At 39.8% G+C, this 18,225-nt stretch overlaps 2 protein-coding genes and 1 pseudogene across 2 annotated transcripts; all 3 read left to right on the top strand.

The window, feature by feature from the left end:
- The first annotated feature begins 1,389 nt into the window (after positions 1 to 1,389).
- Positions 1,390 to 5,471, top strand: LOC127175831 (tripartite motif-containing protein 16-like). The gene is made up of 6 exons (XM_051127121.1): positions 1,390 to 2,030; positions 2,335 to 2,430; positions 2,530 to 2,763; positions 3,351 to 3,510; positions 3,651 to 3,698; positions 3,927 to 5,471. Exons 1-6 carry the CDS (start codon positions 1,461 to 1,463, stop codon positions 4,451 to 4,453), a joined length of 1,635 nt encoding a protein of 544 aa, XP_050983078.1. The 5' UTR covers positions 1,390 to 1,460; the 3' UTR covers positions 4,454 to 5,471.
- A 3,354-nt stretch (positions 5,472 to 8,825) lies between these two features.
- LOC127175830 (tripartite motif-containing protein 16-like) lies at positions 8,826 to 14,394 on the top strand. The gene is made up of 6 exons (XM_051127120.1): positions 8,826 to 9,477; positions 9,800 to 9,895; positions 9,995 to 10,228; positions 10,820 to 10,976; positions 11,117 to 11,164; positions 11,393 to 14,394. The coding sequence occupies exons 1-6, from the start codon at positions 8,899 to 8,901 to the stop codon at positions 11,914 to 11,916; spliced, it is 1,638 nt and encodes a 545-aa protein (XP_050983077.1). The 5' UTR covers positions 8,826 to 8,898; the 3' UTR covers positions 11,917 to 14,394.
- Positions 14,395 to 16,508: 2,114 nt separating this feature from the next.
- On the top strand, positions 16,509 to 18,216 carry LOC127175832 (E3 ubiquitin/ISG15 ligase TRIM25-like; annotated as a pseudogene).
- The last annotated feature ends 9 nt before the right edge of the window (positions 18,217 to 18,225 follow it).

Raw genomic sequence — 18,225 nt, 5'->3', positions numbered from 1 at the left:
AAAATAATTTGTTACCATGCTGTCTTAAAATTTTAAGTTCAATCAACTCAAGTTTAGTCAACATGAAATGTTAAGTTGTACTAAGTGAATTTTTAGATATTTGAGTTGACTTAACAAAATTGGATTGTTAACCTTAAATGCTGGGTAAGTTATCTAGCTGCCTTCAAATTTTAAGTTTTATTGACTCAAATATCTAAGATGTCAGTTTGTACAACTTAACATTTCAAGCTGACTAAACTTTGAGTTGACTTAGCTTAAAAATTTTAAGGCAGCTAGGTAACAAATTATTTTAAGCTGACTCAACAATTTTTTTTTACAGTGTATGACGTTTTTTTAATTGTTGACTTGAAAATATACATGCTTATTAAAAAATAAATAAACAATTACTTCATAGATACATTGTCTGTTCAATAATTGAAGCACTTTCAAATATCTCTTCAGGAATATTGACATTTTCAAGGGGTTTCCAGGCCTTAAATGTTAAAAAGTCAAACAAGCACTTTAAGCACTTTAAGCATCTTGTTTGAACCCTGTTATTTAGACTTAAATTAAATGTACCATATTGATATATGTGTTGTTAAATTATTGAAATATTAACTTTCTCAGAGATATTTCAGTAAATATTTCATGTCAAAGGGGTTTGTCTGACAAAAATGTTTAGGAATCTCTGCATTATATGAACATAAACATGAAAACAGCAAGGACATTACACTTTCAGAGTCTTCCAGGTGTGAAATATTTTTGTCCAGACTTCCAGAATCAACAGTTTCTGAAGGTCACAGCATATGATGAGGACGTAGTATTTCACAGCTATACATCATAGTGTTTAGTAACTTAATTATTTGTTTTATGCATGGTCTAATTGCCTGAGAGGTGCTTTTATGAATGCTCTGGACTGGGTTTTAATTAAGGCTAATCTCAATAATTTGGTGCATTGAGCTTTTCTTCTACTCTCCCACAGCATGAGGCTGCTACCATCCCTGCTGCTGAAAAATAGACCCACAGCATGAGGCTGCTACCAGCACACTTTACTTTTGGGATGGTGCTCTGCAGCTGATGAGCAGTGTTTAGTTTCCTTTAAACATGATGCAATGGAATCATTTATGTTTTGTTTTTTTTATATACATTTGCAAAGATGATAAAAGCCTGTTTTTTTGCTTTGCCATTATGGTGTATAGAGTGTAGACTGATGTTTAAAAAAAAGTAATTTAAAGCAGTTTAACATAAACTATTATGTTTATTGCCACAATAAACATGAAGAATTTAGGGGCTTTCGCAAGGCACTTTATGCAAAAAAAAATGTGTGTTATGTGTGCTCTAAAAAAAGTAATTTAAAGCAGACACTGCCTATTTTACTCAAACACAGAACCAGGAAACAGGAATCATATGAGTTCAGGGAAAGAGAAACTGAAGTGTAGTTGAGCTGTTGTGTGTTTGTGTCTCTGTATTCATGCAGGAAAATGGCAGAAGCCAGAATTTCTCAAGATGAGTTCTTGTGTGCAGTGTGTCTGGATCTCCTGAAGGATCCAGTGACCATTCCCTGTGGACACAGTTACTGTAAGATCTGTATTACAGGTTGCTGGGATCAGGAGGATCAGATGAGAGTCTACAGCTGCCCTCAGTGCAGACAGACCTTCAGTCCAAGACCTGCTTTAGCTAGAAACACCATGCTGGCTGAAGTGGTGGAGAAACTGAAGAAGACCAAACTTCCTGCTGACTGTTACGCTGGAGCTGGAGATGTGCAGTGTGACGTCTGTACTGGAAGAAAATACAAAGCTGTCAAGTCCTGTCTGTTGTGTCTGAACTCTTACTGTCAGAATCACCTTGAACAACACGAGAGTTTCTTTAAAGGAAAGAAGCACAATTTGACTGATGCCACTGGACGACTGCAGGACATGATCTGCCAGAAACATGAGAAGATCCTTGAGCTTTTCTGTCACACTGATCAGAAATGTATATGTATGCTGTGTATGGATGAACATAAAAACCATGAGACTGTATCAGCTGCAGCACAGAGGACAGAGAAACAGGTATTTAAAACTAGAGATCAAGTTAATACTCAGTGCAGTGATTCAATACAGAACACAGAACAGAAACACTGTCAGTGTGAAACACTACATCTGTGTCAGTTTCACTTTTATAATACTTACACTTGTGCTGAGAAATGGGCCTTAATCTTCATGTTAATTCATATACTATGCTTGTAACTAATCAATTCTGGAGTTTGAACCTAAAGCCATTAGTTAAGCTTTTTTTACTGGATTCATCTGTTCACATGATGATTTAGTGCCAGTAGTTTTCTGTGACATTCACTATCATCTGTTTGTCCTGCAGAAGCAGCTGAAGGAGACGCAGAAGACGTTCCAGCAGAGAATCCAGCAGAGAGAGAAAGATCTTCAGCAGCTGAGAGAGGCTGTGGAGTCTCATAAGGTGAGTCTGGAGAAGAAGAGAAGTTTGTCTCAGTCTCAGTTCAGACTCTCTTGTCTCTTTCAGTCCCACTGAAGCCTGAATCACTGTGTGTCCTAACAGCGCTCTGCACAGACAGCAGTGGAGGACAGTGAGAGGATCTTTACTGAGCTCATCCGCTCCATTGAGAGAAGCCGCTCTGAGCTGATACGACTGATCAGAGATCAGGAAAAGCGAGCGGTGAGTCGAGCTGAAGGACGACTGGAGCGACTGGAGCAGGAGATCAATGATCTGAGGAGGAGAAACGATGAGCTGGAGCAGCTTTCACACACACAGGATCACATCCAGTTCCTGCAGGTAACACAGATCTAGAAGAACACCATCATAGTGGACTTGAGACACATCCTGCTGTGACAGGAGACTCACAGAGAAACATTTCATCAGTGTCTTATAAAATCTTTAGACAGGCTCTCATCTGATAATCTTCTTCTGAAAGAGACGCTGCTTACAAATGTCAGTGTGTACTCAAACCAAACCTGAGCGTGTCTTAAGGTCCTTGTGAAATTTTAGTGTCTCTAATCGCTCTAAAGTTATAAATAATGGTCAATTTAATTGTAGCCTTTGAGCTGTTTTTCCTGATCAAATCTACTCAACCCTACAATGAGACTCCATTGATGTGTTTGAGCTGTTAGATGGACATTTATGTTCTTAGCTGATGTTTTATCATCAAACTATTTCCTAGAAAGTTCACATAGAGTGTAAGTGTCAAATACTAGAATCTGTAGCTCTAATGTGATTTAATGAATATGAGAAGAATGAAGCTGATGCTGTGAAAGTGCTGGATTGAGGTGAGTTACTAAAGATCAGTCAAGTCAAATCTGATGTTGGTGCAGGTTATTGGGTGAAGTGTGGAGCTGATGAGTTTTGATTTCTGTTTTCTGTAGAGTTTCCAGTCTCTCTCAGCACCTCCTGAATCTACAGACGTGAATGAGGATCTCTTCAGTTCTCTCTTCTCTTTTGATGCTCTGACAAAATCTGTCCGTCAGCTGAAAGACAAACTGGAGAATTTCTGCAAAGAGGAGCTCAAGAAGATCTCAGACAGAGGTAAAGTCCTGGAGATTCATCTGCTCTCAGAAACGAGTCCATCATCATCTCATATCATGGAGAACATCATATTAGAAATGTGTTAGGAATGGATGCAGGATCATGAGAATCACACTGTTCATGTCTGTTGATTTCCACAGTCACATTCACCAACATTGTTCTCTGGACCAGGAACGACTTCCTACAATGTAAGTCAGTAAGAAAACAAGCAGAAAAACTCACTGAGTGTGTTCATGTTCTTCCTGTAGAAGGTGAAAGAAGAGTTTTATAATTGATGATGTAAATGATGATTTGCACAGGATATCTGCTCATCTGTACTGACACACTGATGATACACTGAACATGAAGAGTCCAGCTACATGAAAACATCAAACAGATTCATAATTCCTGATTCTGATGTGTTTTATCTCCATCAGATTCCCATCAGCTCACTCTGGATCTGAACACAGTGAATAAACGCCTCCGTCTGTCTGAGAACAACAGAGTGATTACTAACACTGGCACAGATCAGTCGTATCCTGATCATCCAGACAGATTTGATTATTGGGAGCAGGTGTTGTGTAGAGAGAGTGTGTGTGGACGCTGTTACTGGGAGATTGAGTGGAGTGGAGATAGAGGTGTGCGTATATCAGTGTCATATAAGAGCATCAGCAGGAAGAGACGGGGTGTTGAGTGTTGGTTTGGACATAATGATCAGTCCTGGAGTTTGTACTGCTCTTCCTCCAGTCTCTCATTCAGACACAATAACACAGAGACTGTTCTCCCTGTAAAGTCCATCATTCGTAGAATAGGAGTGTTTGTGGATCACAGTGCAGGAACTCTGTCCTTCTACAGCGTCTCTGACACAATGAGCCTCATCCACACAGAACAGACCACATTCACTCAGCCGCTCTATCCTGGGTTTTTTGTAAATTATATTGGATCATCAGTGAAACTGTGTTGATGAATCAGAATAGATTGATGAGAGATTCTACCCATAATGCTTTGAGCTGATGATGAAATCAGTAACAGTAAGATGTTATAGAGTCTCTTCTTTTCTCTTCATGACATTAATACTGCAGCTGAACTTCTGTCAGTGAAATAACATTTCAGAATAAATGTGTGTAATAAATCCTCATATAGACAGTAAGGCTATGTTCACACTTGGTGTCTTTTTTGAACTATCAGCGTCTGTTTCACATTATTCTCCTATGGACTAAAACATGTTTTCCAAAAAGCCCTAAGCACTTTTTTTAAACGCCACCACCGGTGATTTAAAGTTCTGATCTGAATCAAAAGATATGTGATACGTCATCCCGATTAGACAGTGAATTATTTTGTGATGCAGTGTTTTACTGATTCTGAATTCTGAAAAGCTCCGTTTCAGCTAACCACATTATTTTTCCCGTAAGAGCGGGCATGTAATATATGGTTATAAATATATATATAAAATAAATGGTTCTTTTAATTTGACCCGGTTTTTGTTAGTGAACCACTTGAACTAAATGATTGAAGTCACAATTTTGAATCAATCGGAGCGGTTCCAGCAAACATGACTCACTCAATTCATTGATTCCGTTAATCTGTTCCTCTTTTCACGTCTTCAGTCATGTTTACATGACATTGTCCTCTACTACTGGCTTAGCTCACTAAAAATAAGCAAAAAATACGCTGCCTTAAAATTTTAAGTTCAATCAACTCAAGTTTAATCAACATGAAATACTAAGTGAATTTTTAGATATTTGAGTTGACTTAACAAAATTGGTTTGTTAAACTTAAATGCTAGTTAAGTTATCTAGCTGCCTTCAAATTTTAAATTCAAATTAACTCAAATATCTAAGTTGTCACTTAGTACAACTTAACATTTCAACTTTTTTTGAGTTGACTGAACTTAAAAATTTTAAGGCAGCCAGGTAACAAATTATTTTACGTTGACTCAACAAATTTCTTTTTACAGTGTATGACGTTTTTTAATTGTTGACTTGTGCATGAAAATAAATGTGTTTATTGAAAAAATTAAACACTTACTTCATAGATACATTGTCTGTTCAATAATTTAAGCACTTTTAAATATCTCTTCAGGAATATTGCCATTTTCAAGGTGTTTCCAGTCCTTAAATGTTAAAAAGTCAAACAAGTACTTCAAGTACTTTAAGCACCTTGTACGAACCCTGTTATTTAAACTTAAATTAAATGTACCATATTGATATATGTGTTGTTAAATTATTGAAATATTAACTTTCTCAGAGATATTTCAGTAAATATGTTATGTCAAAGGGGTTTGTTTGACAAAAACGTTTAGGAATCTCTGCATTATATGAACATAAACATGAAAACAGCAAGGACTGTTACTGAAGGTCACAGCATATGATGAGGACGTAGTATTTCACAGCTATACATCATAGTGTTTAGTAACTTAATTATTTGTTTTATGCATGGTCTAATTTTTATGCATGGTCTAATTGCCTGAGAGGTGCTTTTATGAATGCTCTGGACTGGGTTTTCATTAAGGCTATCTCAATAATTTGGTGCATTGAGCTTTTCTTCAACTCTAACGAGTCGCTGAAAAACAGCCCCACAGCATGAGGCTGCTACCAGCACACTTTACTTTTGGGATGATACTCTGCAGCTGATGAGCAGTGTTTAGTTTCCTTCAAACATGATGCTTAGAATTGAGGTTCATCAGACCAGAGAATCTTGTTTCTCACAATCTGAGGGTCCTTTAGATTGTGAGTTTTTTTTTTTTTTTTTTTTTTTTTTGCAAATTCCAAGTGGGTTTTCATGTCTTCACTGAGGAGAGGATTGAGTTTGGACACACCGCCATAAAGCCCAGATTGGTGGAGTGTTGCAGTGATGTTTGTCTCCACATATGATCATGGAGCTCAACTAGAGACTGTAGCGTCTGGACCAATCAGACATACATTAATTGTTACATTTAACAAATAGTCTTTAAACACAACAAGCCAGCTACATGCTGGAGCTCTGGAGACAAACCCCCCCCAAAGCAACTAACACCCCAAAAGGGCTCAGTTGCCAGGAAAAAGATCTGATACCACAGGTTTTATTGCTTCAAGGAATGCACATCTGCCCATGCTACATTTGCCATAGAAAAGACACAATGCCTATAGAAATGGACTCTTTCCTATTCATTCACAGACAAACCTTTCTTTGACCTTCCTATCACACACAGCCCAGGTTATTGTGTACGGTATTACTGTATTGTATTTTAATTTTTGTCTGTTGTATTCGTATTTGTCTTTCTACTGTTTTATGCATGCGTTATGATAGATGACTAGTCATACAGCCCATCTATGTCACGTTTAGACTCTTTTAATTCGTATTTTGATGATCTAAAAGATGGTGTAAATTAGATGTCGATACCCATGCAACATATTAGTGTTTTAAGAAACCTTAGTAGTTTTGCATCAACACCCAATCGAATTACATATGCAAAATACCATGCTCACAGACAAACAGTCGTAAACTTTCCCTCCAAAGGTAAAGGTTACCATTGGTTCGCGGACCTCCTGGAGGCGCAGCCTCCAGAGAGCTTAAAGGCAAACGGTTGACCGCCTCCCGCGTTTCTTCCTGTTTTCCCTCTTTACTCTCTTCACTCGTCTGCAACATCTTCCGATTGCTGCCCGTGTGGAGGAACCCACGGGGAGCCTGAGCCGGCACAGGGCGTGCCCGGCGGGCCTGACAGGCCCAACATACAGAGCTGTGGCTCTTGACCACAAAGAGCCAGACAGTTCCACTCAACCCTGGAATTCATCTTCATGACTCGCCCCAGCCAGTCAGTGGTTCTTGGAGAACCTAAGAAGATGAGCTAGAACTCTTCAGGACTTCCCTAAGCGTGCGCCAGGCCTTGCGGCCTTGTCTTTCCATTCCCCAAAGATCACAGGACTTCAGCTGAGTCCCTCTCAGCTCTTGGTTCTTCTTCACTTTCACATGGGAAGAAACTCCCAGTTACCATCGAGTCAGAACATCTTTGGAATTCATCCGTCTTCAGACCCGGAAGAACGTGATTGCAATTCCAAAACCGCCACTGCTCCAAACATCAAGACCTTCACCAGAGACTGCATTTGGACACTTGTTCAATGACCAAGGCAATGCAAGTATCGTACATTTAACTAAACAAACAGAGGTTTAGTATAAGCTGTAGACAGCACTGATGGTTTCACTCAGGTGGCTAACTGACTCTTTTCATAGCTTCATTTCCTCTCACTAACTGCTTCTCACCGACCCTTCCCCCATGTATGAGTGACTTCATGTTTGTTTGTTTAGATTAGTTATGTGTTAGTCCTTCGTTAATAAACTATTGTGCACAAATTACATGAGTTTTGATTCTGATTCTGCCTTGCAAATTAATGTCCCTTTACGATTCCGATTCGAGCTACATGCTCTAATGCAATGATACTTTAAGAAAGTTATTTTCTGTGGCCAAGAAAATATAATTTCTTAGAGTTGATATAAAGATTATACTGAATGTTCGCTGAGCGAACAGATTAGTTGATGGAAAATTGATTCTGCTACAGTTACTACTGGCAGCTGATATAAGTAATTGTAATTAATCATAATTAATTGTAATTATTTATATACATTTCCCTTTGAGCTAAATCGTGACAAGACCATCAGGTTCTTGGTCACCACTCTAACCAAAGCCCTTCTCCATCAGTTGTTCAGTTTGGCCAGGAGGTCAGTTCTAGGAAGAGTCCTGGTTGTTTCAAACATCTTCCATTAAGGGTAACGGAGACTACGTGCTTCTGTGAAACTTCAATGCAGCAGAATTTTTTCTGAACTCTTCCCCAGATGTGTGGTTTGATGCAATCCATTTTCTGAGTTCTAAAGCTGTTTTTTTTTTTTTTTTTTTATCAGGGCTTGGTTTTTGCTCTGATAGGCATTTTCAGCTGTTAGACCTTTTATTAACACAAGTGTGCCTTTCCAAATCAGACCCATTTAATTGAATTTGCCACAGGTGAACTTCACTCGAAGTGTAGTAACATCTACAAGTGATATGAACGCTCCTGAGCTAAATTTCAAATGTCCCAGATAAGGGTATGAATACTAATGCAGTGGAATCATTTTTTTTTTTTTTAATAAATTTGCAAAGATGTTAAAAAAAATTTTTTTTGCTTTGCCATTGTGGTGTATAGAGTGTAGATTGATGTGGTAAAAAAAAAAGTAATTTAAAGCAGTTTAACACAAGGCTGCCACAATAAACATGAAGAACTGAAGGGCTTTCGCAAGGAACTTTATGCAAGAATGTGTGTGTGTGCTCAAGACACACCTATTTTACTCATGGGACTCAAACACAGAACCAGGAAACAGGAATTACGTGAGTTCAGGGAAAGAGAAACTGAAGTGTAGTTGAGCTGTTGTGTGTCTGTGTCTCTGTATTCATGCAGGAAAATGGCAGAAGCCAGAATTTCAGTGGATCAGAAGGAGTTCTTGTGTGCAGTGTGTCTGGATCTCCTGAAGGATCCAGTGGCCATTCCCTGTGGACACAGTTACTGTAAGAGCTGTATTACAGACTGCTGGGATCAGGAGGATCAGATGAGAGTCTACAGCTGCCCTCAGTGCAGACAGACCTTCAGTCCAAGACCTGCTTTAGCTAGAAACACCATGCTGGCTGAAGTGGTGGAGAAACTGAAGAAGACCAAACTTCCTGCTGACTGTTACGCTGGAGCTGGAGATGTGCAGTGTGACGTCTGTACTGGAAGAAAATACAAAGCCATCAAGTCCTGTCTGTTGTGTCTGAACTCTTACTGTCAGAATCACCTTGAACAACATGAGAGTTTGTTTAAAGGAAAGAGACACAATTTGACTGATGCCACTGGACGACTGCAGGAGATGATCTGCCAGAGACATGAGAAGATCCTTGAGCTTTTCTGTTGCACTGATCAGAAATGTATATGTATGCTGTGTACGGTTATTGAACATAAAAACCACGACATTGTATCAGCTGCAGCACAGAGGACAGAGAAACAGGTACTTAAAACTAGAGATCAAGTTAATACTCAGTGCAGTGATTCAATAGTCTGTTTATTTCTGTGTAGAGCCGCAGCTTAATTACACAGAAACACTGTCAGTGTGAAACACTACATCTGTGTCAGTTTAACTTTTATAATACTTACACTTGTGCTGAGAAACAGGCCTTAATCTTCATGATAATTCATGTATGATGTTTGTAACCGATCATCACTTCTGGAGTTTAGTTATCAGCTCCACTTTTACTGGATTCATCTGTTCACATGATGATTTAGTGCCAGTAGTTTTCTGTGACATTCACTATCATCTGTTTGTCCTGCAGAAGCAGCTGAAGGAGACGCAGAAGACGTTCCAGCAGAGAATCCAGCAGAGAGAGAAAGATCTTCAGCAGCTGAGAGAGACTGTGGAGTCTCATAAGGTGAGTCTGGAGAAGAAGAGAAGTTTGTCTCAGTCTCAGTTCAGACTCTCTTGTCTCTTTCAGTCCCACTGAAGCCTGAATCACTGTGTGTCCTAACAGCGCTCTGCACAGACAGCAGTGGAGGACAGTGAGAGGATCTTTACTGAGCTCATCCGCTCCATTGAGAGAAGCCGCTCTGAGCTGATACGGCTGATCAGAGATCAGGAAAAGCGAGCGGTGAGTCGAGCTGAAGAACGACTGGAGCGACTGGAGCAGGAGATCAATGATCTGAGGAGGAGAGACACTGAGCTGGAGCAGCTTTCACACACACAGGATCACATCCAGTTCCTGCAGGTAACACAGATCTAGAAGAACACCATCATAGTGGACTTGAGACACATCCTGCTGTGACAGGAGACTCACAGAGAAACATTTCATCAGTGTCTTATTATATAATCATCAGTCAGACTCTCATCTGATCATCTTCCTTTGAAAGAGACACTGCTTACAAATGGCAATGTGTACTCAAACCAAACCTGAGCATGTCTGAAGGTCCTTGTGAAGTTTCAGTGTCTCTAACCACTCTAAAGTTATAAATAATGGTCAATCTAATCGTAGCCTTTGAGCTGTTTTTCCTGATCAAATCTACTCAACCCTACAATGAGACTCCATTGATGTGTTTGAGCTGTTAGATGGACATTTATGTTTTTAGCAGATGTTTTATCATCCAAACCATTTCCTAGAAAGTTCACATTGAGTGTAAGTGTCAAATACTAGAATCTGTAGCTCTAATGTGATTTAATGAATATGAGAAGAATGAAGCTGATGCTGTGAAAGTGCTGGATTGAGGTGAGTTACTAAAGATCAGTCAAGTCAAATCTGATGTTGGTGCAGGTTATTGGGTGAAGTGTGGAGCTGATGAGTTTTGATTTCTGTTTTCTGTAGAGTTTCCAGTCTCTCTCAGCACCTCCTGAATCTACAGACGTAAATGACGAATTCATTTCTCTCGTCTCTTTTGATGGTCTGAGAGAATCTGTTCATCAGCTGAAAGACAAACTGGAGGATTTCTGCAAAGAGGAGCTCAAGAAGATCTCAGACAGAGGTAAAGTCCTGGAGATTCATCTGCTCTCAGAAATGAGTCCATCATCATCTCATATCATTGAGAACATCATATTAGAAATGTGTTAGGAATGGATGCAGGATCATGAGAATCACACTGTTCATGTCTGTTGATTTCCACAGTCACATTCACCAACATTGTTTCCAGGACCAGGAAGGAGTTTCTACAATGTAAGTCAGTAAGAAAACAAGCAGAAAAACTCACTGAGTGTGTTCATGTTCTTCCTGTAGAAGGTGAAAGAAGAGTTTTATAATTGATGATGTAAATGATGATTTGCACAGGATATCTGCTCATCTGTACTGACACACTGATGATACACTGAACATGAAGAGTTCAGCTACATGAAAACATCAAACAGATTCATAATTCCTGATTCTGATGTGTTTTATTTCCATCAGATTCCCATCAGCTCACTCTGGATCTGAACACAGTGAATAAACGCCTCCGTCTGTCTGAGAACAACAGAGTGATTACTAACACTAACACAGATCAGCCGTATCCTGATCATCCAGACAGATTTGATTATTGGAGTCAGGTGTTGTGTAGAGAGAGTGTGTGTGGACGCTGTTACTGGGAGATTGAGTGGAGTGGAGATAGAGGTGTGTATATATCAGTGTCATATAAGAGCATCAGCAGGAAGGGACGGGGTGTTGAGTGTTTGTTTGGACATAATGATCAGTCCTGGAGTTTGATCTGCTCTCCCTCCGGTTACTCATTCAGACACAATAACATAAAGACTGATCTCCCTGTGAAGTCCATCATTCGTAGAATAGGAGTGTTTGTGGATCACAGTGCAGGAACTCTGTCCTTCTACAGCGTCTCTGACACAATGAGCCTCATCCACACAGTCCAGACCACATTCACTCAGCCGCTCTATCCTGGGTTTACTGTTTATTATGGATCATCAGTGAAACTGTGTTGATGAATCAGAATAGACTGATGAGAGATTATACCCATAATGCTTTGAGCTGCATGATGAATCAGTAACAGTGAGATGTTATAGAGTCTCTTCTTTTCTCTTCATGACATTAATACTTCAGCTGAACTTCGGTCAGTGAAATAACATGTCAGAATAAATGTAATAAATCCTCATATAGTCAGTAAGGCTATGTTCACACTTGGTGTCTTTTTTGAAGCTTTCACCGTCTGTTTTACATTATAATCCTATGGACTAATCCATGTTTTCCAAAAAGTCCTAAGCACTTTTTTAAACGGTACCGATGGCAATTTGAAGTCGTGATCTGAATCAAATAATATGCGATATGTCACTGGACAGTGAATCATTTTGTGATGCAGTGCTTTACTGATTCTGAATTTCTAAAAGCTCAGTTTCAGCTATCCACCTTATTTTTCCCGTAAGAGTGGGCATGCGCTCATAAATTTTATGGGTCTGGCTTCTGGACTAATCCGTGTCCAGCTATTTTTAGCTGTAGAAAACTTGTTTTGCTGCTTGATATTTCAAATTGGTGACAATTTGTTGAATCAACCTAAAATCATTTGTTACCGTGCTGCTGTAGTGAACAACAGTCAAGATGGCATTTCAAGGATAAGGTTGTGGCAGAGCACTTTCTAACTGCCAGGTGAGGAGGGAGATGTGCCACACTGTGATTGGATCTTAGTGGAGTAGGATAAACAAATGTTCAGAAACATCATATAAGATGCCAAGACAACTGCCAGACACCTCTAGCAGGACAAGGAGGGAGACCTTCTGAACCCACGACCACCTAAAAGAGGACTTCTCATTGGACTATGGGTTGACCGTCACCAATCCTAAGGTTTAGGAATGACTGCCATAAAAATTCCTTCAGAACTCTGGGTGCAACAGCAGCAGCCAAAACAAGGAAAGGCCACAAAGATCTATCCAAATCCATTCATTCCTAAGTTTGGAGACCTTAAATTGACGTAAACTGAACCATATTCACGTCACTCTCACATAAAATATAGTTTATCGTGATGGCTATTGACTGTTAACATAACAGTTCACGGAAGCAGGCCTATTAACATATTATGGTATAAATGAGTAATTGTTTCCTATCACGTTTGGACTCTTTTGCTCCTTATGATGTGGATAACAATTTGAAAAAGGTTTGGTAAAGAAATATTGCATGGGTAAAATGTTAAAGACACTGCTTAACTTTGTACTCTACTATATGCAAATGAGTTCCACACTAGGACGGGCAACACCATGGCCACCGCGGACACAGGCGGCCAATCACATTTCTGGAATGGAAAGGTGCCAGATTCCAATCTCCTCCTCATCAGAAAGGGATAAATGTACCCTTCCAAAGGACACACCTTGTTCTAAGTCTCCGGCAAGGTTGAGACAACAGCTGATCAACAATGTCCTGAGTCTTTCGTCCAGAGAGACTGTAACAGACCATCTCTGTTCTGAGTTCCAATCCTGTGATGGAAAGGACACTTACAGATACAACGTCCTAAGTTTCTGGCCTGACGAGGAAAGAGACTTCAAGATAGCTAAGGTTCAGTTCAGCTCTTGAGTAGCCTTCAATATTGCATTCGGCTGCCCTTCAGTTGCAAAGGACCCAGCAGTGACAGACCCCGTCTGACTCTTGCCACTCCGAAAGCAGCGTAGCCCAGTCCGCAAAGGACCTCCGCATAGGCAGACACTGCCTGAAACCCACGGCTCCTCGACAACGCAGCCCGGCTGCAAAGGACCCTGTGAAGACCCATCTGACCCAGCTGCCCGGGCCATGCCCTAAGGACCCCTAAGGAAGTTCAGCATTCTCGAGGTCAGCGCATCGATGGGTACCGGAATGCAACTCTGTGCCCTCCCCACTGTACGCAATCTGCATCAGATGTCTCTGCCGCCGGACTGATCACCCGACCACGTGGAACGTAACTATAAACGTACATAATTTATATGTTTTCTAACCTGTTTAGATAACATTTACTTGGGGTCAGCATTACAAATGATAGCTATATTGTTTGTTCAAAGATAAATAAGCAGTTATTTATCATTAAGTCTACAGGCAGCTCAACAGGCAGTCATGGGGCAGTCTAGGGCAGTCGTCGCCTAATGGTTAGAGAGTTGGGCTTGTAACCCAAAGGTTGCTGGTTCGATTCCTGCGCCAGCAGAAAATTGAAAGTGGGGATTGTAAATAAACAGTGCTCTTTCTACCTTCAATACCATGACTGAACCCCCAATTGACAAAGGACCAATTTTGACTATGGGTCACCATAGTTGACAATACATCATCGTCACTCAACAGCATTGCATTCTGCCATTCTGTATTCACTCCATTTACTTGTTTTTATGATTTATTTGATATCTTCTTTCATGTGCAGTTGCCTATTTTCTGTTATATTCATTTATTGGTTTTATCACTAGTTGTTGTATTTACTCTTGCATATCTATTTTTAATAAATTTCATTAATTTTATTACAATTGTGTCTTCCTTGTGTCGATGATCCAAGGCTCTACTAGTTAGCTAAACCACCAAACTTTCAGATAAAGCCGTTGACCAACTCCCTCCAGAGTGCAAATCTCAAATTATTGAACCTATTGCCAAATTAACAGTCCTTGACTGATGCACTGAACCAAGCGAGGTGGGAACTGGTCATCTGATATACTCACAACCGCACCTTAAGTGACCTCTTACTCAAAAATCACAGCGTCATTGGTGACCCATTGGAGTCCCCTTTACTACACTGCCTTAAAATTTTAAATTCAGTCAACTCAAATAAATGTAGTCAACTTAAAATGTTAAGTTGTACTAAGTGACAATTTAGATATTTGAGTTGACTTAAAAAATTTGGTTTGTTAAATTTAAAAGCTGGGTAAGTTACCCAGCTGCCTTAAAATTTTTAAGTTGAGTTAACTCAAATATCGAAATTGTCACTTAGTACAACTTAACATTTCAAGCTGACTAAACATTTTTGAGTTGACTGAACTTAGAATTTTAAGGCAGCACAGTAACAAATTATTTTAAGTTGACTCAAATTTTTTTTTACAGTGTATGTTTTTTAATTGTGCGTGAAAATATATGTGCTTTTTGAAAAAATTGAACACCTACTTCATTGATACATTGTCTGTTCAATAACTCAAGCACTTTCAAATACCTCTTCAGGAATATTGCCATTTTCATGGGGTTTCCAGGCCTTAAATGTTAAAAAGTCAAACAAGTACTTCAAGTACTTTAAGCAACTTGTACGAACCCTTTTATTTAAACTTAAATTAAATGAACCATATTGATACTGTGTTGTTAAATTATTTAAATATTGGGTTTTCATTAAGGCTATCTCAATAATTTGGTACATTGAGCTTTTCTTCTACTGTGACGACTCCCTCAATCCCTGCCGCTGAAAAACAGCCCCACAGCATGAGGCTGCTACCAGCACACTTTACTTTTGGGATGATACTCTGCAGCTGATGAGCAGTTTTTAGTTTCCTTCAAACATGATGCTTAGAATTGAGGTTCATCAGACAAGAGAATCTTGTTTCTCACAATCTGAGGGTCCTTTAGGTGCTTTTTTTTGCAAATTCCAAGTGGGTTTTTATGTCTTCACTGAGGAGAGGATTGAGTTTGGACACACCGCCATAAAGCTCAGATTGGTGGAGTGTTGCAGTGATGTTTGTCTCCACATACGATCATGGAGCTCAACTAGAGACCATCAGGTTCTTGGTCACCACTCTGACCAAAGCCCTTCTCCATCAATTGTTCAGTTTGGCCAGGAGGTCAGCTCTAGAAAGAGTCCTGGTTGTTTCAAACGTCTTCCATTAAGGGTAATGGAGACTATGTGCTTCTGTGAACCTTCAATGCAGCAGATTTTTTTTCTGAACGCTTCCCCAGATGCGTGGCTTAATGCTTAATGCTTTAATGCAGTGGTTTTTGCTTTGATATGCATTTTCAGCTGTTAGACCTTTTATTAAGACAAGTGTGCCTTGACAGATCTTACCCATTCAGTTTGCCACAGGTTAACTTCACTCGAAGTATAGTAACATCTACAAGCGATGTCATACATATCGTGTCCCAGATATGGGTATGAATACTTATGCAATAGAATCATTGGCCCCACTTTATATTAGGTGGCCTTAACTACTGTGTATTTACATTTAAATTAATCATTTGGTACTATGCACTTATTGTGTACATGCATGTTTTTATACTGTACTTATATTTTTTAAAAATACCTATCGGTAATTACATTTGTAATTAATTTCTGTTATTACATTTACAGTTACAATGTTGACCCATCCCTTACACCTTAACCCACCCTTAAACCTACCCATACCACCAAACCTGTCCCTAACCTTAACCGTATCCCACCTTAATAGAAGCAACAGTATGTTGCAATAAAATATAACAATGATAAGTACATTGTACTTATTTTTTGATGCAAGTACATAGTACTTAAGGCCACCTAATATAAAGTGTGAGCGAATCATTTAATTTTTTTATTTGTAAAACATTTGCAATGATGATAAAACTGGCAAAAAAAAAATGGCAAAATTTACTTTGCCATTATGGTGTATGGAGTGTAGATTGATGTGGTTAAAAAAAGTAATTTAAAGCAGTTTAACATAAGGCTGCAACATAACAAAACATGAAAAAATGAAGGGTTATGAATACTTTTGCAAGGCACTGTATGCAAGAATCTGGGTGTGACTGACTCTACAAGAACAGGAATGAGGACCCTGCTGCAGACAAACCTGTTTTAATCACGTAACACAAACACAGAACAAGGAAACAGGAATCATTTGAGTTCAGGGAAAGAGAGACTGAAGTGTAGTTGAGCTGTTGTGTGTCTGTGTCTCTGTATTCATGCAGGAAAATGGCAGAAGCCAGAATTTCAGTGGATCAGAAGGAGTTCTTGTGTGCAGTGTGTCTGGATCTCCTGAAGGATCCAGTGACGACTTCCTGTGGACACAGTTACTGTAAGAGCTGTATTACAGGCTTCTGGGATCAGGAGGATCAGATGAGAGTCTACAGCTGCCCTCAGTGCAGACAGACCTTCAGTCCAAGACCTGCTTTAGCTAGAAACACCATGCTGGCTGAAGTGGTGGAGAAACTGAAGAAGACCAAACTTCCTGCTGACTGTTACGCTGGAGCTGGAGATGTACAGTGTGACGTCTGTACTGGAAGAAAATACAAAGTCGTCAAGTCCTGTCTGATGTGTCTGAACTCTTACTGTCAGAATCACCTTGAACAACATGAGAGTTTGTTTAAAGGAAAGAGACACAATTTGACTGATGCCACTGGACGACTGCAGGAGATGATCTGCCAGAAACATGAGAAGATCCTTGAGCTTTTCTGTTGCACTGATCAGGAATGTATATGTGTGCTGTGTACGATTATTGAACATAAAAACCACGACATTGTAGCAGCTGCAGCACAGAGGACAGAGAAACAGGTATTTAAAACTAGAGATCAAGTTAATACTCAGTGCAGTGATTCAATAGTCTGTTTATTTCCTGTGTAGAGCTGCAGCTTAATTAAACAGAACAGAAACACTGTCAGTGTGAAACACTACATCTGTGTCAGTTTAACTTTTATAATACTTACACTTGTGCTGAGAAACAGGCCTTAATCTTCATGATAATTCATGTATGATGTTTGTAACTGATCATCACTTCTGGAGTTAAGTTATCAGCTCCACTTTACTGGATTCATCTGTTCACATGATGATTTAGTGCCAGTAGTTTTCTGTGACATTCACTATCATCTGTTTGTCCTGCAGAAGCAGCTGAAGGAGACGCAGAAGACGTTCCAGCAGAGAATCCAGCAGAGAGAGAAAGATCTTCAGTAGCTGAGAGAGGCTGTGGAGTCTCATAAGGTGAGTCTGGAGAAGAAGAGAAGTTTGTCTCAGTCTCAGTTCAGACTCTCTTGTCTCTTTCAGTCCCACTGAAGCCTGAATCACTGTGTGTCCTAACAGCGCTCTGCACAGACAGCAGTGGAGGACAGTGAGAGGATCTTTACTGAGCTCATCCGCTCCATTGAGAGAAGCCGCTCTGAGCTGATACAGATGATCAGAGATCAGGAAAAGCGAGCGGTGAGTCAAGCTGAAGAACGACTGGAGCGACTGGAGCAGGAGATCAATGATCTGAGGAGGAGAGACGCTGAGCTGGAGCAGCTTTCACACACACAGGATCACATCCAGTTCCTGCAGGTAACACAGATCTAGAAGAACACCATCATAGTGGACTTGAGACACATCCTGCTGTGACAGGAGACTCACAGAGAAACATTTCATCAGTGTCTTATTATATAAT

Source organism: Labeo rohita, chromosome 14, assembly GCF_022985175.1.
Source record: "Labeo rohita strain BAU-BD-2019 chromosome 14, IGBB_LRoh.1.0, whole genome shotgun sequence".
In the NCBI taxonomy this organism is placed as follows: Eukaryota; Metazoa; Chordata; class Actinopteri; order Cypriniformes; family Cyprinidae; genus Labeo; species Labeo rohita.
This window is presented reverse-complemented; position numbering and strand designations above follow the sequence as displayed.